This window comes from Cavia porcellus, unplaced genomic scaffold, assembly GCF_034190915.1.
Source record: "Cavia porcellus strain 051 isolate PalLab524CR breed Dunkin Hartley unplaced genomic scaffold, mCavPor4.1 scaffold_27, whole genome shotgun sequence".
NCBI classification, from domain to species: Eukaryota; Metazoa; Chordata; class Mammalia; order Rodentia; family Caviidae; genus Cavia; species Cavia porcellus.
Window position 1 is genome coordinate 15,763,748 of NW_026947510.1, and position 24,653 is coordinate 15,788,400.

General features: G+C 40.7%; 1 protein-coding gene and 1 non-coding gene across 2 annotated transcripts in view; both read right to left on the minus strand.

Annotated features, from left to right (window-relative positions):
• Positions 1-23,402, minus strand: part of LOC134473446 (uncharacterized) — a 35,800-nt gene extending 12,398 nt beyond the window's left edge. Inside the window, exons 1-2 of the mRNA XM_063237591.1 lie at positions 23,373-23,402; positions 4,159-4,668 (exon numbers count right to left, since the gene is read on the minus strand). Of these exons, the coding sequence (XP_063093661.1) occupies positions 4,159-4,668; positions 23,373-23,402 (540 nt within the window). The remainder of the gene's footprint in view (positions 1-4,158; positions 4,669-23,372) is intronic.
• Positions 23,403-24,161: 759 nt separating this feature from the next.
• Positions 24,162-24,297, minus strand: LOC111755227 (small nucleolar RNA SNORA2/SNORA34 family). Its single transcript, XR_002789800.1, has one exon. It is a non-coding gene; the product is annotated as a small nucleolar RNA SNORA2/SNORA34 family (small nucleolar RNA).
• Between the last annotated feature and the right edge of the window lie 356 nt (positions 24,298-24,653).

The window sequence follows — 24,653 nt, forward strand, 5'->3', positions numbered from 1 at the left end:
GAGGAATTAATTTATGTTTTTTCTCTTTCCTTCCTTAAAGTTTAGCTATCTTACAATTTGCTTTAATTTTTTTTTTTCTTTTTGTCTTTTTCCTTTTTATCGGTACCGGTACTGGGGATCAAACTCACGACTGCCTGCTTGCAAAGCAGGCGCTTCAGCCGCTGAGCTAAATCTCCAGCCCCTTTGCTTTAATATTTTTACAAAACATTATTTAAAGATACAGTGATGGTTAGTGGTTTAATATTTATTATATAATATTTTAAATTTAGTTGTTTTAATCAGGATTTATTTTCTAAACTGTCTTAATATTAAAATGTCCTACCATTTCCTGGGTAAAACTTACCTAACAATCACTTCAGTGAATTTAATTTGCCTGCACTTTGGGGGGGATTTTGGCATTGTTTTTCTCATGTAAGTTTGCATTTTTTGAGTGTCCTTCCTGTACCATTTTGATAGGCTTTATAATAAAAAGTATTGGGCTGGGGATTTAGCTCAGTGGCATAAGTGCCTGCCTGGCAAGCACGAGGTCATGAGTTCGATCCCCAGTACTGCAGGAAAAAAAAGTATTTAATTCATAGATTAATCCTTATGCATTTAGGAAAGTGAAATATCACTTTCAAATTTTTAGGAATTTGCTTACAGAACCATTAGGCCTAAAGTCTTTGATTCTTTCTCCAGCTTTGATCTAGTCTTTCTATCCTGTATATTTTGGTGATTTTTGTTTTTTCAGAAAAAAATATATTAGCATATAGTTAGCTTTACCTAGCAGTGTCACATACATTAAACAAAACAAAACACAACTACTCCTTACCTGCTCTTTCCTTCCTCCTGTACAGTTTTTTTTACTTTATTAAGTAGATTATCAGAGATCTCTCCATTTTCTTGCTATTTTTTCTAAAGAATTACCTTTGAAGGCAATCAATAATTTATTGTCTGATTCATTAATTTCTAGCATCCTGATGAGAATTTGGCATTGGTTTTCTATGCAAGCCTATATTTTTGAGAGTTCTTTTTGTATCATTTTGATAGGTTTTATAGCAAAAATCTTTTTCTTGGAGTTTTTTAAAAAATATTTCTCAATTCACTTAGTTTCTAGTTAAATTTTTCTTTGCTAAGTAATATTACTAAGCTTGTGTAGTTTCAAATGACTTTGGGGTATTTCTAAAAATTAAATCAGCTCTCAGAGGAGGAAGATATTTGCTATCACTTGATGATATCATTTAAAAGAATGTGACTCATTCTTGTGACCAATTTGTAAAGAATTCTAAAATGGTTTGAGTAATAGCAATACAACTGCAGCAAACTTATGACCTCCTATGAAGAAGTCAATCCTTATTTGTATGTATAATATCTGCATGTGCTAAATGTTATCAGCGCTCATAAATTTGGAAAGAATCAACAGCTAAGATTTAAATATAAGTTCTCATTTTCCATTTATCTGTATTGTCCTCTGATGCTAAATGTCTGTAACCCAAAGATATGTTTAAATGTCTTTTTCTTTTTGGTGAAAATATTAAATACATTATGTGTGCTGCCTAATTTTAGTTTTGCTTGTGACTGAAAGTAACCTCAGCTGAAGCATTTTTTCAAATGTGAAAATTAAAAATTGTAAACATGGTAGAATGATTAGTTTTCCCTGGAAAAGTCAATTCACTATAATGTTGTGGATGAAGATAGAACGTGTTTTAAAAATATGTATTTTAAATGCTCCCAGATGGTAGTTATAAATAATAAAAAAACCATTTTGACAATAGGTAAAATGTGCAGGTGTGACCTTTGCCAAGGCATGTAGCAGAAATCCTTAGATTCATGTGTTTGTAGGGTATGCAACACTTTTTAAGTGGCCAGAAAAGGGAGGATTTTTTTTTTTTTTTTTTGTCTTTTTCCTTTTTATCGGTACCGGGGATCGAACTCACAACCGCCTGCTTGCAAGGCAGGCGCTTATGCCGCTGAGCTAAATCCCCAGCCCCGAAAAGGGAGGATTTTGTAATCAGAAAAGTGGAAATGTTCTATTTAACATGGGAACTTGGACAATCCCATCTCAAATTACTGTTGATCAAGTTACAGTTGGTTGGCTAGCTAGGTGGGAAAGAAGTCCGGGGAAGGCCTGACAAACTTGCAAATAAACATCTGGCCACAAAATCATGGTGTGGTGGCTACTGTCATTTAAAAATATAAACTTACTGAAGTTTCCGATATTTAAAATAATGCAAGAAAAACACTTTTTAGAAATTGTCTTAGAATTGTGAACCAGTAGTCACTTTAAATAAGGCTTTACTATGTCCTCCTTTGATTTTAGGAAAGATAGAACTTGGTTTTATGATAAATGAAAAATATATAACTAGATCCGCAGCTTTTGTTTTGCTCCCTCATACATCCCAAGGTTTTCAAGCTTCCTTAAAATATGCAAGTGCTTATGATGGAGGACACCTGTGAGGACTTTCTACTATAAACAATAAATGTAAGCCAAAACTTTTACCCCTACCAACTTCAAATAGGGGGCTACATGCATTTAGTATTGGCCTCAAGTGATTGTCTAGATAGTTTTAACTATCAAGTGGTTTCTCTGACAAACCCAAATTATAAATAAAGACCAAAATAAAAGGTAACAGGAAGTAGGGAGACAGATCTTTCTTACGGGGAAGAGAATCAAGGGATGGAGGGAAAGGAAAGAAGATGAAAACAGGGAGTTAAGATGTGATATATAAGGGGCTGGGGATTTAGCTCAGCGGCATAAGCACCTGCCTTGCAAGCAGGTGGTCGTGAGTATTGATCTCCAGTACCGATAAAAAAGAGAAAGAGAAGATGTGTTATATATATGTACCAACTCCACACAAGGAATGTAACCATTAGGAACTACAAACATAGACTAATAAAAATAAATAAACTATATCAGGATTACCAAAAATAAATTAATCAATGTTTTAATGTTCCAGTAAGCCAGAGCCAAATGCAGTGTGGTGGTGGAGGAATCCTACTTTTGCTTGTGATTATGAAATTTTAAGAAAGTCCAAAGATTGCTAAAGGATTGACTAGAAAGCTGAGCCTGAGGCCAAGTTTAAGTGCTAAGATTTGATTAGAAGGTAAATTCCAGAGCAGACAAGGTGAGGGGAAATGCAAAGGAAAGCATTATTAACCTGAAAGCAACTTCATAAGAAAATACAGCTGGTTGCTCAGTCCCAAAGGCAGCTTTTCTGTAGAACCGGGTGGCTGGGAGGAAGGGGGAATGAGCATATAAAATAGCTACGATTTGTTTTCTGTCCCTTTTGTGCAAGTTCTCACTGGCCTCTCATTCTCTCACTTCTCAGGATACAGCAACTGGATCCCTCCAGCCAACTGCCAAGGAAGCAAGAGCGTACCCTATTTTCAAGTGAGGACCGACTCACCTGAGTCTGGGGCAAGAACCAGCCGCCAGACTATATCCCACCATCACGGAGACAGTGTTGAAGCTTGACCCTCACCCAGGGAGAGGATGCCATAGCAAGAGAGGCCTATACTCTACATCAACAAGAGAGCTTAACAAATTTAGGAGCATCAACTGCTCTGCAATGGTGGATATTCCTTGGACCTAAGCTGTTCCTAGTTGGTGTATACTGGCTCTAGAAGGACACGAAGACTAGAAGAAGCCATTGTATTCAGACACTCATGCATTTAACGCTGATTTTTGTAATCTAATTTTTCCCCCAACAACTTATCCCTCATCTTCAACTATACCTAACAAGGATCATTTTTAAAAACTTCCTTTTCCAACTTTTTTTGAGGAAAGTATGTTATTATTTGAATACCATAAAGATAAACTTCATCCCATTTACAGACTACAGGTTGATGAATATTGGCCCTCCGTGTAAGTCTCGTAACCACTGCTTCCATTAAGGGACAAGGGACGGGACATGTTCTTTCACCTCTTAAAAGTTCCCTCCTTCCTCTGCGTGGCATTCAGTCCCTGTTTCTCCTCCCCAAGCTAATGTGTTCCGTCACTACGGTGTACTCTTTCTTATAAAATTTCACAGAAGTGAAGTCAGATTATGGTCTTTTGCCAACCTCTTCACCCCCACACTTCTTAGTTCTATCCTTGCTCCGTAGCACTGCCAACTTAACGCTGGCTGTTTGGGAAAACTCACTACATGCAGTTAGGTAATCTGCCCTGCATGATCTCACTTGGAATCCTGAAGAAATCGGAAGCCCGCGTTGAAGTCTGACTGGGTCCTGGGCACGCTCTTGCCCGTCGCCGGGCTGCGGGGCTCCTCGCACGGATCGGCCTGACCAACAGCCCGCAGCCGAGCAGTCACACCCAGGCCTGGGGCTCAGCGGGAGCCAGACCCGGAGGCCTGCGAGATCGCAGAGGGCGCCTCTGGGGGCGCGGCCGCCTCCGCCGCGGGACCCGCGCGGGGTCAGGCGCGGGCGGGCGCCCAGTGCACTCCAGGGCCCCTCGCCGCGCCGCCTAGAGCCAGGCGCGGGCCGCACCACGCCGTGCGTGTCCCTCCGCGCGCGGACGGCGCTACTTCCCGCCCAGGCGGCGGGCGGAGGGCGCGGGGTCGCGAGGAAGCTGGGACAGAGGAGGCTGCGTCCGCCCTGGGTGCTTCGGAGAGGGGATGGCTGCCCCACGCGGGGACGAGGAGAAGGCGGCGGTGGCGTCTGGAGCCTGCGAGGCCAAGGCGTGCGGCCCGCCTCTCAGGGAACCGGCGGTGGCCGCGGCGTCTGCGGGGGCGCGGGAAAGGGCTGCCCCCAGCGGTCGGGGCAGAGCAGCCGCTCGGGGTTCTCCGGTGATTATGGTCTGTGCTTTCTGATTAAGATTTGAGCCCCCGCTGGTAGGCGTAGAGAGCCAGCTCCTTCATATCTTTGGTATTTTCTTCCTTCGGTTTTGTACTCCTCTCAGATTTTGTGCGGAGCCAGGTTCTCTTTGAGTTCCCACAACATGGCCTTTTCTTCTGTGAAAAAGGGCTGATCGAGGGAGCTGCGGGATGGAATGGATATCCGTGTGGCGGGGGCAGCACGGACTGAAACAGCCCGCCGGCCACATCCCCTAATACTTCGGTTTTCATGAATAGCTGGCAAAGTGCTTGCACCTAGGAGGGGAGCGGAAACCGAGTCCAGAAAAGCCCGGCTTGGGCAGGGAAATCAGGGAAGATATCTATGTGAGCACACAGCCTATAACGGCAGGAAGAAAACAGATTTGTTTGTTTTTCCCTAACACTGGCATGGTTTAGAGCTTCTTGCTAATATGTCTCATAATCCTTTTATTCCCCCATAATGGCATTTATAACCACTTGATGAGTTACATGTTTTACATATTTGTCTGTTTTTCTTTCCTCAGTGTAAATGCATGAGAGCAGAGACTTGGTTACTGTTGTTCCTGGAGCTTAGTACCTAGCTAGCTTTGTAAATACCAGCTGACTCAGCAAATAAAAACCAACCTGCCCTTTGTTGAAGGCATTGTAGGATTGAGCACAAAGCCCCAAGACACTGGAAAGATCAGTCCCTTCAAACTTGGTCATTTAATTTTGGAGCAGTAATCTATTAAGGAACAGTTGAGTCACTCTTGCCATTCCATTTTCTAAAGAATGAAAGAGTAGAGCTCTTTTAGATTGTTTTCCACTGCATTCCAGGGATTGAGTCTCTGAGATGAACCTACTTGTAGGCAGGGTTTACAGGAGAATAGATTTAATACAAGACACATAATTCATAGGATTATTTTATAATAATTACCCAAAGAGTCAATGCAGAAGAATGCAAGAGATCTGTCCATGCACTAGAGACCCAGAGAATCCAGCCAAGGGCCTGGATTCCATACCAGTGTCTCACATGGGTCCAACTGAAGACCTAAGAGCCCATGGCAATGTCTCATGCAAGTCTGTATCAAGAATCTGCACTGGGAAGGTCCAAAAGTCAGTGATGGAAGCTAGAAAGTCTGCTCCAGCAGAATGAAGGATCTGTGCCAGCAGGTGGAGGGGTCTTCCCTGGAGCCAGGAAGTGACACTCAAGAACCAGAGCTCCCCAGAAAAGCACTGCAGCCATCCTCAGTGACAGCAAAGACCTGAGAGCCTCATGAGAACAGCCACCTTCATATCGGGAAAACCAATGAGACAAGCTTCCCCAGGACACTCAACAGCCTCTTGCTCTCTGGTTTCTTTCATGTGGATTTCCCCTGACCAAGTCTTGTAACTGTGTGGAGAGTTGCAAAATCTTTCTGTCACTGTCTCTGTTCCCTGCCCCATACACATGTGCTCAAATCTCTCAACAAAAAAGCAGTAAGACAGAAATAGAGTTTCTGTCTTAGGAAAATGTATTTTGCAAGTTCAAACCTATGACAGACCTTGACACACAGAGGGCATGCAAATGCAGAGGACCCCTCAGGGTTATAGAAATTAGGTGCTTTTATTTTTGTATAACTATTCCATCTGTTTTTGCACTTTGTGCTCTATCATCCCAGGGAATATCTGTATTTTACATGGAGAAAATCAGAGATAAGGAGTTTTCAAACATGCCCAGAACTATACAGCTTATGAGGTACGAAGTTAAGATTCTTGGCTTCTAAATTCTGCATTTCTTTTCTTCAGAGCATACTGTAATTCAAATGCCAGAATGCTGAATCTAAAGGAATTGATATTTTTAACCCTGTAAAGTGGAATGTAAAAAAAGACTAAATTTCCAACCCAAATCATGTGGTTAGAAATTAGTTGCAATCTATGATACCTAAAGGAAGAGCAATATGAAAAGAAAACAAAGTAGAAAAGGCTTAAGGTAAAACATCTGGACCGTTAATTAATACTCCTAGGGTCAGAAAGAAATTCTATTGGCCCTTAAAAGAAGATGAGGCAGAAAACTCATGGTTGCAGTTAAATCCTACAGTGTTACAAGCCACCTCAGAATTTAGTGGTTTAAACAAAGAGTGTTCACTCATAATTCTTTGGGTTAAGAATTTAAGTGGGAATCAGTGAAGATGACTGTTTCTGCTTCATTTAAGGTTTATCAGTATGTTTTAGGTATATATCATGATCACATTGCTTTGTGTGTTCTTGACTGGAGTGCCTTAGCTGGAAGATCTAAGATGTCTTCATTTATATGTCTGTGCCTGGGTGAGATGACTTGGTTCTCCTTCATGGGGTGCCCATCCTCCTGGTCTTGAGTAATTCAGTAGTCCAACTAGCATTTTCCCATGGCATCGGTCTTCCAAGGGAATGAAGAAGATGATATAGCATTGTTGTTGTCTTCGGTCAGAGCAAGTCAGAGAAGGCCATTCTGCATTGAAGGTGTTGTGAAAAAGATCCTACTCTTAATGGGAGAAAAGGGATGTGGTTAGGATGAGTGAAAGAAGCCAGACACAAAAGAGCACATTATGTTTGATTCTATTTATTATGAAATCCTGGAAAAGGCAAACTAGTCTATAGTGACAGAAGATCACTGGTTGCTTGAGGCTGGAGGGCAGGGGTTGCTAGCAAAAGGGCATGAGGGAAATTGGGGGGTGGTAATAATAGCAATATTCCACCCCTTGAGTGTGGTAGTATATATAGAGGTGTACACATTTTTGAAATTACATCCATTTTACAGTAATAAGGTAAATACCTTAAAAAGGTGGGAAATAGCAAGGCTTGTTGAGGCCATCCTCAGAAATAACTGTACAAAATTACATCTAAAAAACTAGGGGCTGGAGATTTAGCTCAGTGGCAAAAGCACCTGCCTTACAAGAATGTGGTCGTGAGTTCAATCCCCGATACCGATAAAAAAGAAAAAGACTAAAAAAAAAAAAAAAAATTACATCTAAAAAACTTTAGAAAATCTGGTTCAGTGTCTCACACATAAGGAAAGTGAGTGCCAGAGAGAAACTTGCCGAAGTTACTTAGGGAGTCAGTGACAAAACCAAGATTGGAACCCGGACTCTAACCTTAGTCTTCCTTTCTGGTAGTGCTCTCATCACCTACACAAGATCAAGGAAAAGGATTCCCTTGGGCTCACATCAGCTGAGACTCACCTAGATGTAAATGTGCCTCAGAATAAGAGCTGGATCACATGAACTGTCATTGATCTTTTGCACTTAACAAGTTTCTAGGTATTTTGTTTGTTTTGTGATGAGGCTCAAACTCAGGGTCTTACATATTTTGGTCAAATGCTCTACCACTGAGCTATGTCGCTAGCCCTCGTCAATATGAAAAGTTAAGAGCAGAGTTTCTGTGCTCTGTTCCTCATTCTGAGAAACTGTAACTACTCTGAGTTGGTGTCTATAATCCAGGTGACTGGAACAATGCTTATAAATAGAGCACTGTTGAGGGGCAGGGGCAGGAAGAAGAGCAGCTATGACAGAGCCACCTGTTCTCCAAAGTGCAATGTTTTGTTTCTTAAGAGGGTACTGATAAAAAGAGACAAGGAGGGCTATGGAACTATTGAAGCATTGTTATCTACTACAGTTTTATAAAATTAATAAACTTGTAAGGTGAGAATTATTGGTAGGTTTTGTAAAGTGCTTCATATGGTAGATAGCATTGAACTCATAAGAAATGGTATTGCAGCCAATAACAATATGGTATACAAATGTTAGCATGTAGGGAATTTTCAAAAAGTGAATGGAGTCCACTTACTTTTAATGTACTTTCTTTGCACAGAGAAAAGACTTTGAACCTTACCCAAGTGTCGCAGACATTTGTCAGATGTATTCAACTTCTTTGGATGCCAAAGAATCTCTTTTTAAAAAAAAATCTACAAGAGATGGCAGAGTGCTGTCAGCTGAAATTACTTGCTCCTGGTACATCAGAGAGCAATACCCCGCTGATCTGGGGCAATTACCTAGAGAACAATGGATTTGAACTGAGAATGGAAACTGAACATGTTTTGTTTTTGAACAAAGTCACATGTGAAAATTGAGTGATTCAGCAGGGTGAGGTTTTTTTCAAGAAAACACCCTTTTACAGATTTCTGAAGTTGGGTTTTTCTTCATGTTAGTTTTTTGTTGTTACTTTTCTAATATCTATATTTTAAAATTTATATGATAAGTATTTTATTAAATGAGGACGAGAATACTGCTCTGCATCTTCAATTTGTGGCTTCTATCTCATAGCCTTTGATGGCTTTTCTTTCACAAATAGGAAATGCAGTTCCAGGATGACTTCTGGCCCAACACTAACTCCAGGTAGAAAGTGGAGCATTTATGGAAATAATTCAAGCCAAAGAAATTTGCTGTTATTTGCACTATTTCAGCTAGTTAGGGCTTTGGTATTGAATGCTTTCATTAGGATTAAAGACAGAAAAACAAAATGAGATTTAAAGGAATCAGCTCAGAGCTCTCTCACAGTTTTATAATCCCAAAACATTCAGGTTAGTATGAGCCAGAAGGTCCCAATTAGACTTTTTTAAATGTTACATTTCAACTCTCAGGCCTGCCATCTTGTGAAATGGCTGGACTGTTCAACATGTAGCATTGATTTATAACCCATGCATCCTTTACTTATAAAATGCACATTTTGATCAGACTTTTTTTGAATACCATCACAAACCACATACAGATTACCGGTACTACCTCAGGGACATGGGAGCCTTTGTGACAAGACTCATAAGGGATGTGAAATAAGACTTCTGAGTCTTCCATCTGGCTTTCACTTCCACCATGATTGCCATTGCTCTGGGAACCAATGGTTGTTTCAGTCACCTCCTATTTTCCACATTGGTGAAGGAGGAATTATCCCACTGGCCTTATGGGTTTGGCCAGACATCCAGCACCAGACCCTAGACAGGTGAGATTGACTGCAGTGTGGGGAGAAGGGATACCTACACAAGACAAAGCGGTGGTTGACATGAAAACAGAATGAGCAGCAGGGCCTGTGGGAAGCAGGCTCTGTAGGACCTATTGGGTAAGGAACCTGTGGTTTCCATGTGGGGCTATGACTGGCCTGTTTGAATTGCGCAGGCTAGTGGTCAGCAAGTATAGCACCTGGTCCATTCAATGGAGAAGGTTGTTTGGCTAGGGGACCTTATCCTCTTATCTACAGGAACAGAGAGGGAAGAGAACTTCCCACTATTTGAGATGCTCATGGTTTTCCCTAAATGTCAGGGTATGCATAATACTGGACCTCAATTTCAGGCCTAATTCCATAACAGCAACCTGGACATTTTTACTAGATGAGCACTTTCAAAAGCCCTCTTTTTAACTGGGAGGGAATAAAGGAGTGAGACACACAGACCACTCCTTCAGTTAGTACTTTTAATTAGTCACAAAGCAAATGTCTACTACAAATCTTTAGATACCAGTGCTAGACTAGGCATAGAGACTTGCAGAATGGACCCCATCTGTATTCAGAATGAGGGCAGGAACAAAGATTTGAGCACAATAAGGGAAGCAGTTCATGTAACCTGGGCATGCTGAAGGACTTCATAGGGGTGAGTGGCGTGGCCCCTGAGTTAGCCATGAAAAATGAGCAGGAGTTTGCCAGTCAGAGGAGGGATGGGAGCCTCATGTCAGAGAGGACAGCCTGAGTCAGTTAAGATTGTTGTCTCAGGAGCTTTCTGTTTCACCCCACCCCCGCTTTGCCCTCTGGTCCTATTTTCTCCTCCAGGCATCTTCTCAAATTTGCAGAATCAGATTCTGCTCTTATATTTATTGATCAGAGTCACTGTTGGGGGTGGCGCTGAGGGGAAGAGGGAGCAGGAGGGATGAGGAAAACTTGCCCAGGGGACTGAGGAAGAATGAACTGCTCTCCCTGGCTGCCTGTGAATAATGTATATGTAAACGATTCCCCCACTGTGTGTGTCAAAGGCCCCAGTCCCCAGATAGGCCAGCTGGGCCCTGCCCAAAGCTTTGTTACCAGCGCAGCGCTCAGATCTGGCTACTCACTGCTGTATCACTCATTTTCTGCTGTATTGGGAACCTCCTCCACACTCTGCTCCTCCTTTCAGCCAAGATGACTAACGCTTTCTAAAAGCCATAAACTTCGGTGGAGTCCAAGGAGGCAGGAGTTGCATAGGCAATTTTCCTGGAGCAGAAATGGGGAACAGGGACTTTAAAATATTTTTATCCAGTTCAGGGACACAGTCATCAATAATCCTACCTGAGGCAGGCAGATCTTTCAACTGTATTTCTTTTCTTCCATGGTTTCTCCCTTTACATATGCTGATTCCTTAGACTGGAAATTCCCTGCCCTTCTTTTTATCCCTGTTCTATCATCTTTTTTTTCTTTTTTTGTCTTTCTCTTTTTATCCGTACCGGGGATCAAACTCACGACCACACACTTGAAAGGCAGGTGCTTATGCCACTGAGCTAAATCCCCAGCCCCTGTTCTATATCATCTTTCAAAAGCTGGTTCCTAAGTCACTTCCTCAATGAGACCTCCCTCCCCTGCCTGCTCTGGCAAGCTAGTTGCCACCACCACTGGGCTTAAGTCCTTCTTAACCAAATATATTAATTCCAATTCTGTCTGCCTATAATTCCTTCACTCCCATCTACATTCCTGATGCATTTTTGTTTCTATAACAGTCTACAGTTACAAACACATAGTACTTATTAGGTAAAAGTTGTGTGAATGAAAAAAGGATGAAAGTCAAACAAAACATTTTAAAAACTTACCTGTGGCAAGTTTAAAAAACTTACTTCTCAGCTATCAATTTGCAGGAATGAAATACAGAAAAAGAGGCTAAAAGCCACCCCAGGGTACAATCAGCAAAACTCCTTGTCTGGGATGGGGGTGGGGTGCTTTTGAGGACAAGCAACAGTTTCTTGAAAAATTTATTGCAAGGGAGAATAAAGAGATGCAGAGGTCTATAAGAAGACAGGTGACATATCAATCAATTGCAAAGCTTGCACTTAATTGGGTCTTGATTTTTTTTTTTCAAAATCAAATGATGGTAGTATGAGTCAGAACTTTGAGCATTGCCTGGTTATTTGATAGCATGGGAATGAACTGTTCTTTTAGGTATGGTAATAGTATTGTGCTTATTTTGACAAGGTAGTAGTTACACTTTAGAGATAAGTACAGAAATGTTTTTTTTTTAATTTTATTTAAGGAGAAAAAAGAAAAAAAACAGAAAAAGGGTACAAGTTTTACAGAATTTCAGAAAAAATAAACAGTATGAAATCACTAGTTAATTACATATTGTCATCTTAGAAATAGTTGTTGAAGTTACAAAATTAAGGCATATAGACAGGACTTTCAAACAGTGAGACTGCAAACAGTTTTGTTCAATAATCCAACAAAACTCAGTAATATGGTTATCTATCTTATACACTTAAATATATATGCAGTTATATCTTTTAGAGAGCTTTCTTTTCCTTTCTTTTGTACAATGACAATTACACATTTTGGGTTTTATTACTCCCACAGTTCTTATTACTTTTTTTTTGAAGAAAGTAAAACCAAATGTGACATACCAGGACAGAGTCAGTCAAATCAAAAGAATGGACATAATACATAATGTAAAAACAAAATACAAGGTGATTAACAATGGTTACCGTAATGCCTCTTGTTATCTTAAAAAGAATTGCCTATATCATCAGTTATAATAAAATTGAACAAAACAGTAAAGAATAAGACCAATAAAACCAAAACATTGGAGACATTAGAGGATTTCAAAAGTTGATAATAGCCAACCAGAATGGGCGTCACAATGGATCTTATTGTCTTCATAGTTGTTGCCTAGGAGATAAGTACAGAAATGTTTACAAGTGAAATTATATGACATCTAGATTTTACTTCAAAATAATATAGGAGAAGCTGGGAGTAACAACACCAGCCCATAACTCCAGTACTCTGGGAGGCTTATGGAGAAGGCTTGCAAGTTCTAGCTCATCTTGGGAAATTTAGTGACTAGGGAAACCATCTTTAAAAAAAAGTGAGACAGAGAAATTGCTTTTGCAAAGGGTTTAAATGGGCTAGGGTTGACTTTAGGGCTGATGTTTTCACAGTTGAGTGATAAGCACATTAAGAATCACTATGTGCTGTACATATTTTAACATGTCCTTGATAATTTTATTACAGACAAAAATTTAAACCCCTTTTTCCAGTACAATAACTTTCAATCACAGAATTAGAATGACTACCCCTCACTTTAATGTGAAAAGAGTTTACTTCTGTGTATGTGATTTTATTACGTGTTTGTGCTAAAATATTTCCCAAAGGGACACCTTTATTTTGTTTTAAAAAGTTAGTAAAGCTAATTCATGATACATCTGTTTTTCAAAGTAATAGACTGTACTTTGTTATCTACCAACTAAGAATCTGTAATGTTGTAATATTATTACTGGTTGCAGGTAATCCCTATGTGCAAAGAAAATTTGGAAAATGATTTCTAAACACAGTCATCACCAACACTGGCAATGAGTAGATGTTAAGGTTTATTCATTTCCACAAAGTCCAAAGTTCTGTGAGCTAACAGTGAGTTTCTGCAGTTGCTTATCAGTGTGGTTAAACAGGTGTGGTGATACCAACATGGGCAGCACTTTGGAGAAGAAACAACTTTGTTGAATCACTTTGCCAAACACTAGTTAGTATGAAAGAACATTTTAAAAAAATCAGTATCCTCAACTTAACATTGCCTTTTATTTTTTGAAATTATTCATATTCCTAAAACCTAAAGATTATACATAAAAATTGTGTTTTCTTTGGTCAGACTTGCCCCGTGGAGTCTGAGGATTCCCAAACCCTCAGGATCATAGAACTGTCTTAAATGAATTGGTCTTTGGAATTAAATCTGTACATTAAATTAACAAAACAATGTTATATGCAAAAATAAAGATTTGTGTCTACATGTGCCTGTGTATAGCTGTTTTCCTGGAACAGAGGGTGGAGGGCAAGAAACCATCTTTCCTGAATGGCTACTTTGCCAGCTAACACGCTAAGTGCTTTTTAGGTATTCCTTCATTGAATCTTCCCAGTGTATAGCCAAGAAGAGTTTTCCTATTTCCACTTTGCAGATGAAGAAAGTAAGTCTCAGAGAACCAGGATACTTGCCAGAGGCTGCACAGCCTATAAGTGGAAGAGCAGGTTGTCAAACCTTGGTTACCTTGCTTTATAATCTTTTCCTCTTTATCCTATCTAATGCTCAAGATTATGAGATCTGGGCAAGCAGTCTTTTATTAGTTTTGGGGGCTTTCACAGATCCTTAACTCAAGTGGGTATGTAATAAACATTTGTTAAGTAATAGCAAATCATTCAGGTATCAATATCATGCAGCTGTGCCTCCTTAGGCCAAGAATCGAAATCCATTTGCAAGGCTCACCTTAGGGACTGACCATATGTAGTTATCCAGGAACTACTTAAGAAAAGGGACTGTATTGCCAAAGACTGTAGTCAAGGTTGAGAAAATTTGAGATTTAAATTTGGAAGTCTTTTGGGTGACTTATAAACAACAGAAATTTATCTCTTACAGTGGTAGAGGCTGACAGTCCCAGATTAGGGTGCCAGCATGCTTGGGTTGTGGTGAGGACCCCATTTGAGGTTGCCAACTACCAGTTTTTCATTTGCAGAGCAGAAAGTGTGCTTTTTATCTCTGTTATGTGTACACTCATCTCATCCCCTAGAGCTCCACCTTCATGATTTGATTACCATTAAGGGCCTTGTCTTCTGAAACCATTACATCAAGGTTTAGGATTTCAGCATATGAATTTTGAGGGAATGCAAACATTCGGTGTATAACAATGAGAAATCAAAAATTTACTGGCATCACGGTGAAACTGTAGAATTTGAGAAGTTGTAGAAAACTTCTCAAAAGGCACTAGGAAACGTATCAAATGTTCCCTGCCACTCAGAGCCTAGGGAAGCAAATGCCCATTTAGACACTCATGCCGTCCCATCCCAGCTGCTGAAATGGAGATGTGATTGTAACGGAACAATGAGGCCAGAAATGCTTTAAATCAGACTCTGTCAGTAACTACTGCATGATAATAAACGATATAATAGGTGTTGAGTGAGTGAACAATGGCCAGTGCTGTGGTAATTTCAAAAAATCACAGAGATCAAATTCAACCCACTAATATGTTGCTCCCTTTCCCCTGCCAAGCCGAGTAGTAAATCCCTTTTCAGGAGCTGGTTAATTTCTTCCCAGCTACTATGCTTACATCTGACTCATGAGACATTTCGTTGAGTAGAGAAGCCAATTAAAATGCCAAGGTCCCAAGCCAAGTTTTCAAAGGGGGTCCTCATTTAGCCCAATGTGTCTACACAAACCCTTTGAAAGTTCCTTCCATAGGGCCCTCATATATAGTAACAGTAGCAGGAGGGATGGTAATAATAACAGCTACCATTTATGTTATGCTTTTTATGTTACTCACTGTAGTAAGATGTAGTAAGTATGTATTAAATATTTAATTCTCCCAGGAACTTGGCAAGACAAGTGTTAAACTGTCATCCTGATCCTTCAACTTAATAGAGGAAACTGAGGCACAGAGGTGAGGAGATTTGTCTGTGGCTGTGTATCTGTAGGAATCAGGAGGCTGAGCTGTGGATCTCAACCTTAATTACACTTTGAATCTTCTTGGAGAGCTTATTAGACTTTAATACCCCAATCTCAATCACAGTGTCCCCTGCTCACAATCCAAATTTATTTTAATTGGCATGGAATGTTTTTAATGTCATTGGGTGATTCAAATGAGTTGTAAAGGTTGGGGATGTTGCTTTAAGGCCTGGCATCTTAGCTTTGCATCATGCAGCCGATGGGAAGCACTTGAGCTGATGCTGCACCTAATTTCAATGACTTCTCCCTCACCAGGAAAAAGCTGGCTAAAGGAGCAGCCAGCTGATGAAGAATTCCTGGGAATGCAATAATGACAAATGAATGGATATTTAGTTATCCACACGATCCCAAGCAACTCACTCAGTTTCTCCTTCCACAAAGCAAAAGGTGTGAAGAAATGACCTTTTGTGTCCTTCCAGCACAACAAATCTATGGAATCAAATGTATTAAACTTGACTATTATTAATGAGCGAGTGGTTCACAGAAAATGTTTAATCTGAGGACCAGTTTCCTTCGGTCAACCTTCTTACCAGTTGGTACAGTATATATTCAGAGAATATACCTTAGTTTTATTTTTATCCTAAGTGGAACATAATGAGCGAGGAAGAACTCATGTGTATACATGTGAAAATCATTCAAAAGATAAATTAAATGATTTGGAGGGATTATCTGCTGTTTTGGATTACCCACATCACTGCCCCCTCCAATAGCGTTGAAAATTGAAAGCTGCCTGTGTTCTGATTGCTGACAGCTGACGGATCCATGTTGCCAAGGAACTTCTGGCCATGTGCCAAGTAACAACCTGATTAATTATCTCTCCCTTTATGCTGTCCCAGTGTGCCATAATCTTCCCTCACTGGACTGGTGTCCAGTTACGGGAGCATGGAGGAGAACTGTAAGTCCCCAAAATGAACAATCCTCTGTCTTGAGGCAGAAAATACATCAAAAAGATATATTTTTATCCCTTTGTTCTCTATTACCAGTTTACTTGTCTATATCAAAGACAATCATGAAGTCCAGAAGGATCTTTCTAGTCACACTGGCTTTCCAAGTGGAGGGTTTCAGCAAAATGCTCTTTAATCTGATGCATACAGAGGTCACCCAAAATATTATGTCTGAGACCCCCAGATGAAAAGAGTAAGTTCTCATGACTCACATACTAAAATCCAATCCTTGGTGACTTTATGCTGACTGGCTTCAACTAGTAATTGTGCTCAGTTCTTTAGTTTGCAGTGCCATATAGAGTTCTGACAGCCTTCTATAAAACCAGGTTTTAGATGATTAGTTTGTATAAAAGGATTAGTCACTGAACTGGTGTTATCAGATGGCCTATGACTGTAAGGGCAGAGGCATCAGCAGTCTGGTGGTAGCTCAGCCTTGCTACACAGTCGGAAGGAGTGGCCCCAAAGGGTTCTTCCCACCTTGACAATTTGTACATTGCATTGGCTTCTCGGGCTACAACTCAGTAAGTAGTCTCAGCACAAGGGTGTCTCAGTCCCTAAGTGTCTACTCCTGGATTTTGTGGGGTGTACTTGGCAGGAGTTAGCTCTGCACTTGTCAGCAGGAGCCTCCCAATGCCAGGTCTCCATGCTTGCCTCTGGAAACATCCCCAGCGAGGTGGCTGGTTTGCCTCACCACTAGACCATTCCTCTGCCCACAGGGCTAATTTTTCTGTCTTGGTAGAGTTAGTCGCACCTAAGGCATTTGCTCAGTCTAAGGCCTGGCTTTGACTCAGTGGTAGTGATTATGTCCCTAAGAACCAGACTGATTTTACGTAAATTTCAAACAAATCTTTTAAGAGGAGGGTCCTACCCTGGAGGCAGCTGAAGGGAGAGAAATCCCCTCTTAGAACTTGGCCTTTGAAGTGGATTCTCACAGCAATCTTGCTTAGAGCTTTTCATGAATACAGTTGTAAATTGATTTGGGGGTTTGTCCTAATGGGGTGGAAAACACAGCTTTCCTGTGTGGACTGGCTCTGTGTGGTTACTATTTTAAGCTGAGCGTTCACTGAACTACCCTCAAGTGAGATGCTATGCTGCTTCCTGAGGGCAATAAAAAGAGTTTAAGCCTGTGTTTCTGTTAGTCAGCTGAGTTTTGAGATACTTGGACATTTATTAGTTTAAGAATAAATTTGTGCCTAAATCATATAAACAGACTACTTGGTTGTCTAAATCACAGAAGTCCTGGATTTCACTGTTTCTATCTACCTACAGATAAGTTTGAATGCCTTTCTTCTAAAAAACAATTTATTTATCTTTAGAAAACACATTGATTTTTAAATAATAATGTAGCATCATAAAATAACTTTGGCCTCGTGTAATTACTTCACTGGTCTGCATAAGTCATAGATTTAGTAGGGTATAAAATACCAAAGTGACATTATCTTTTCACTAAATTATTTTATAAGTTTATCCATTGCCCTAAGATTACTTGTTGAAAAATCTAGAGAACTATTAAATTCTTAATAGTTATTGAAAGGATGTAAACCGAAACTAGAATATGATGATTTTTCATCCATTAAATAGTCCAGGAAACTAATATTGTCCTGTATGGCTGGGTGACATCTAGAAACATGCTGACACAGGATCACTCTTAAATGGGAGGAAAAGTTTCATACACAAAGTACATAAATTTCTTTAATTTATAATAATAAAAAAATTGAAAATTTCTGAATATCCACTTATAAGGGAATGGTTGAATGACTCACTATTTTGCGGTTAAAAATAGCTCTAATGAAGAACATTGAAAATGTTTATGATATGCTAAGAGAAAAGCAAGATGTGATGCAGATCTGGACGACAATAGCAATTAGAGTTTTAAAAAAGATGTCTAGTTATGAAATGCATGTTTGGGTCCAGCAGCTCAGCTGGTGGAGACAGGCGGATGGAAAAATAGAAGCCAGCTCGGGTGACTTAGTGAGAACTTGTCTCAAAATAGAAAGGGCTGGGGGTGTATCTCAGTGCAAGGCTCCAGGTTCAGGCCCAGTTCCATGTCCCCCAAATTATTTCTGGTGCCTCTTTCAAGCATTGTACAAGAAGCTGTTCAGAGCCGAAAGACAAAGCCCTGAACTTCAAGGCAGTCCCTGGCTGGGTGCAGGTCACTCTGCTTTTGCGCTGCTGTGATTCTGCTTCCTCTTCCCCAGGCAGCCCTAAGAAGTCTCTCCATCCCCTGTGCTGCTGGTCCTCCCTGACAAGGGTTTTCTGTGTCATGTAGTTGATCATTCAAGGTTTTTACATCCTTTTCTAGTTTTCCTTGTGCTTTCTTTTTTCTTTTTCCATGTATATCTCGAGCAGATTTCTGGCATTCAGCACACTCTTAGGAGGCACATGCTTGTAAAATGTATTTCAAGAACAAACGAAAGAGTAGCAGCTACTCAGATTTCTTGCTGCAGTCCCAGGGAAACTTACAGTGTGTCACAATCACACCAAACATGGAATAAAGTTGTGTTTGACAATTATTACCTCATGTTGCCGACAAACTAGCTTTCTGGCTTCCAATGGAGTTTGCTGGCCCTGGTAGTAGCAGAGCCAGGAATCTGGTGAGAGAACTTGGAAGTGACAGAGTGGCCTCCTCAGCCCGCACTTGGGGAATCCCTTCCCCACTCCCTAAGCTTTGCCCGGCTTTGGTGCGCATTGTCCCCAGAGGGGAGCAGTGGGAAGCAAAGAACAGCAAGTGTCTATCAGGGAGTTAAGAGAGCATATAATGAAAATAAAAATGCCATACAAAGCTTCTAGGATTAGAAATGTATGGGTCAAGAGTCAAGCAAAGTTCGTGATAGGCACTACAGAAAGTCAGTATTATTTCTGACAATACAAAGTCAATGTACATTTAATACATTTTAACATAGCTAAGCTGTCCATATTACTTGCTATTACTCTAGGGAGATAAAATTGAATCTTAATGTGATTCACAAATGTATTCAATGGAGATTTATTATTTTTAAAAATGCTTTGTGTAATCACAGTACTTTATCATTGAAATTGCTAGGTTGTGTGATATAAAAAAATTAGCTTCATAATTAAATGCAATTGTCTACTAATGCTACCACAGCATTTTCCCCAAGCCAGAGACACTCAAAAATTCTGTACACTTTCAAGGATGAGTGTGCTCCACTGTATGAAGATTTTATAAGTTTATCCATTGCCCTAAGATTACTTGTTGAAAAATCTAGAGAACTATTAAATTCTTAATAGTTATTGAAAGGATGTAAACCGAAACTAGAATATGATGATTTTTCACCCATTAAATAGTCCAGGAAACTAATATTGTCCTGTATGGCTGGGTGACATCTAGAAACATGCTGACACAGGATCACTCTTAAATGGATTGCTTTACTTATTAATATGGTCAATCTAGAGGAGAAGACAGCAGTATCAGAATGAGTGTTAATAAAGCCGAAAAGCACAAAATTGGAAATAGTCATCTCCTTGGCCCAGGAGTACAATAGTCTCTCCAGAATACCCATACCTCTGTGGTAGCAAAGAGGCCTAAGGCTCATCAAACAATATGGTGAATGTAATCATAAAAGTATAAAGACATAATAAAGTTATTTTTTAGTTCCAGCACTGGGTATGTGGTTCAGGGGTAGTGTTCACTTAGCACGTTTGAGGCCCTGGGTTCGATCACATGCATGGCAAAAAATACAGAGGAACCCAAAGTTCCTGTTTGGCCTGAATGGGAAGCCATGAGAAAAGACTAGGGAAACACAGACAGCCTGAGCTTACCGCCGAGAGGCTGGCAGGGACGTGTGTTGGAAGGACAGTTGGAAAGAGCCAGGAAATACTCCTGATATTTCTGCTGTCTACCACCAGGTGGTCAAAAATGAAAAATGGGCTTCGGGACATGCTGCTATTGAAAGCAGAGTATATTTCAACGGTGAAACAAAGCAATCCCCCCAGCCTAAGAGAAACCAGACTTTTGGGCTCAGGTGAACTAGGCGTTAGAACTTAAATGCTCATAATAACCTCCCATTCTGGTGTTTCCTGTTTTGTCTCTTTGGTTGATTTTTATGAAAATATGATAACGTGAAATAGACTTGGTGGCCTTTTGTCACCAAGCTCTGTACATTCTCTTCAATCCTCTTCCTGGCAAATGAAGTCATAAATGTTTCTTCACTTTAATTAGACATAGTGCATCTGACCAGCCCTAAAGAGCAGCCATACTTCTAGCCATAAACGAAAAAGCGTGTGGTATTTTAGGTAGAGCCATCTATAGTTAAATGCTTCAAAATACTTAAAATAGTCCGAGGATTCCTCCTGCTGTCAAGAACCCTTTCAACGAGCAGAACCTGTTCTGTTGGTCAGAGAAGCAGCTAAGGAGGAAGGGAAGCAGGGGCAGCCCATGAGATCTGTGGCTCAGACCCTGGATCTTGCACACTTGCTGTGAAATGTAGTAAAGTGGGAAGGTGGGAAGCTCATGGGGTGTGATCTGTTTCTAGAGGTGGAAGAAGTCCTCCAAAAGGTAGAATGGTGACTAGTTAATCAGCTCAGGACTCCTGGATATGCAAAGGTCAAAATGAAACAAAAACAAAAACAAAAAACCCCAAACCCACAAAGCTATATGGACTTTTAAAATTTTGAAAAATGCTTAAAGTAGTAAAGAGGAACACAAGGAAAGAATATCCAATCCAGTGTGCCCTTTGGACAGCAGGAGACTGAGGCAAAGGGAGAAAATTAAAGGGGAGATAAGTGACTTGAAGCAAGCGTTGTGTGCCGGGCATTGTGATCTTTGCTTTTTAATACTGGAGTTTCTAATAAAAGCATGGTGAGCACTGTTTTCTTGTTTTGTCTCCATGGACTCATGATTAATCCCAGCATGATAGAGGCAGTGGCAAGAACAACACCAACAATAACATCGACTATAACAATACCCGCAGGAACAGTGAATGTTTACCAGGGACCAAGATCAGGCACTGTGACTAACAACTAACCTTTAACACAGACCAATTAGTTTAGTCCTGGGGACATCCTTGTTACACAAGCACTCCATGATCATCTCCACTTTATAGCTGGAAAAGTTGAGGCCCAGTGGCTAACCCTGGGTCTCCTCTAGAGGAAAAACGTCTGGGACCCAAATCCCATGTCCGTCAGCCTTTGGTGCCCTTGCTTGTAATAATTAGAGTGAGCTTCTTCCATTAAATAGGAAGGGATAAATCTAGTGCAGGCTTTTAATGCAAAGATTTCATGTGCTTTTTCATATGGGAGTTTGCAAAGTTTTGCACGAATCTCAACTTTTCACCCCCGTTTAAAAACGATGTTAGCAAATATTACTAAAAGATAGAAATCTTTGTCACAAACTCTTTAGATTCACCTGAGATTCCCCTGCCCGGCACGTAGTCTCCTCACCAAGCACTCCTGACACCTCAGCTGCTTGTCTGCTCAGGGGCCTCTACTCTCAGAGGAGAAATATGCTTCAGCTTCCCAGAGCCAGAAGCTCCACGGATTTATGAACCAAGCATTTTGAAAACCAAAGACAGGGTTTTGTATTACTGTTTTCAAATGACCCCCCCCCCCACTTGAGTAGGCCTGATTACTCTTGTCAGCACTTATACCTGGAAGAATAAATACCAGAAAACAGAAGTGGACTAATGAAAAGCAATGTGTCTTAAACCATTGACGCACATTAAAATACACGCCAGCACAGATTTTCCATCACTTTAAAAATGTTTTGAATCTTTGACGCCAAGAAGGATGCTGAGGCTTCTTGTAGCCAGCTCTAAGTGTCAGGAGAACACACAAAAAAAGCAAACAAACAACTCTACCATTGACTCAGGCAAAGTAAACATTTCATCACTTCCCTTATGGAGACAGCTTCTTGACTGGGTAGTGAATTGCAGGGAGTCAGTTTGCTGGGTGTGCTGCACAGACACTTTTCTGAATCATACAGACTTCGCATCGATAAGGTGTTGAATTTGGTTGGCTGGAGGGAGATTGGAGGAAAGGACAGTGGGTCCGTGTGATGGGCACTGTTAGGGGATCTGATGAAGAACTGGACCCATGGTACGGTATGCCAGGTGCCTACTGAGGACGTCTTAAAAATAAGTTAATTGTTGGAACTGTAAGGAGATAGTCTTCATAGTAAATGTCAGAAAAAAACAAATCTCAGGCCAGTGTCGAGAGTTTAATGAAAAGAAGGAGGAGGGAAAGACCAGGGAGTGGACCAATCATTCAGGTGACTTTATGGTTCCCTCCCAGGCACATGAGGAACAATCACCCTTATTCTCCCAGCCACATCCTCGTATTTTGTGTTCTTTATTCTCTCCACATCCTTGTGGGAAGAACTTTAAAACAGAAATGAACACACAGAGGTTAAATGACTTTCCCAGGATGTTATAGCAACCCAGTCCCGAGTGGGGGCCAGAAACAACCCCACAAGTGAGCAAATGAGAAGCGCATGCACAGTGTGCTGGCCTTCACACCTCTGCTCCTGCTCAGGGTCCTTCAGCCTCGCGTTCCCTTCCGAGTCCCCGTATGGAAGGATTTAGACAAAGTGTCTCTGAAGACAGGTAGATGGACTTTTTGATGCCCAGAGATCCCCATCATGGGATGGTTTTCTTGTATTGCTAAAAACAAAAACACAGGCTCATGTGCCCCAAGTGGGGCTGGAGACTGTTCTTTGTCTTTAAATGGTTGCATATATTGGGAAAAGGCATCAAAGGAAAGGAACAGATGTTCATTGAGGTTTTGTCTCCCTGATAAGAGGACCTTGATGCTTGTCCACCAGCTGCCCTCACTGGGCAGTGTGATCTAGCCAACCGGAGGAGAATCCTGACTTTAGGTGGCTTCCTTCAGAAGTCTGTCCCTGAGCTTCTTCAGCCCCAAATCTTCAGAACTCTGGGGGAATCTACACTTCTGCATAGATGGTGGGCAGGGAACAGACTCTTTCAGGGTGCAGGAGTATTGGTTGGGGTCTTCGGGGTGGTTTTCTCTCTCTTACACACATACCATCTCCTGGACAAAAACACCCGCAGCCATTTTGACACTATAATCATTTAATGCATGAAGAGTTGCCGTAGCAACGAGATTCTGCATTAGGTTGACAGTTCATGCTTGCCTGGTTTGAAAAGAAAATTGGACACTCAATCTCCACCTAAGAATTTACATAGCAGCAGAGTAGCTACAAATTTCAACTTTATTATTATTTGTTAGCTTAAAGTATGAATTTGAATATATACAAAAGTAATGTGGGTCATCTTCAACAGTGACTAGCAAGTAGCCACTCCTGCTTGTGTGTACCCTCCTTCCCTTCACCACTACATTATTTTTATTTTAAAGGGGGGTAAATTAAACACAACAAAACAGAACAAAATAAGACATAAGAAAGCAATGTAAGAGATATAAATTTCAAAGCTAGACAACCTGAGATCTTCACTATCTATAATATCGTCTCCTATTTTTTTCGAAATAGTTGTCCATGTTTTCACATACAGAGAATTTATACAAAACAACATAGTATAAAACTGATCTGAACAGAATGAGGAAAGTGTTTTAGGTCTTCAAACCCAGACAATAGGGAAGTCACCAATGGCTGTCGTAGAGTCTCTTGCTCTCTTCAAAATAGCTGTCCATACTTTCATGTATATTGAAGTTCAGCAGAACAAAACAGGTGGCAGGGAGGGGTTGCTTGGTTTCCTAATGCTCCAGGTCCCAGCATGGCAAGTGGTTCCCATCCTGGGCCGCCACAGCCTGCCACGCTCACAACTGCTCACAGGGGCGGGGTGGGGGGTTGCTTGAAGCTGTTTCTTTCTAATGAATTGACCATTCACTGCCCAAGTTCTGAAATGGCCAACAAACCATAGAAAGACATCTCTTTAGGCTCCTGCTTGAAACTAACAGTGTCAGAAAGCTGCTGGCCTTGATTCAGGGCCAGCACTATATTATTTTTAAACCAGTCATGGACATTACATTGTTTCATCCTCAAATACTGCAGTATGAATCTCTGAAAGATCAGAATTCCACCTTTAATAAATGATTCACTACATGCTAAAAGATTTTAGAATACAAATTCTGCCTTCCTCCCCATATTATTTAAACTCCACTGATTAGACACTGTTCCTATTTTCGCTTAAAATATGTTAGTGCTATGTAGCAGGCAAAGTTCTAAATTTATGCACATTATCTCATTTAATTCTCATAACAACCCTAACATCCCATCTTCTACATGAGGAAAACAAGGCCCAGGGATATTAGTAATCTGACCAACATCAAATAGTTACAATATTTAAA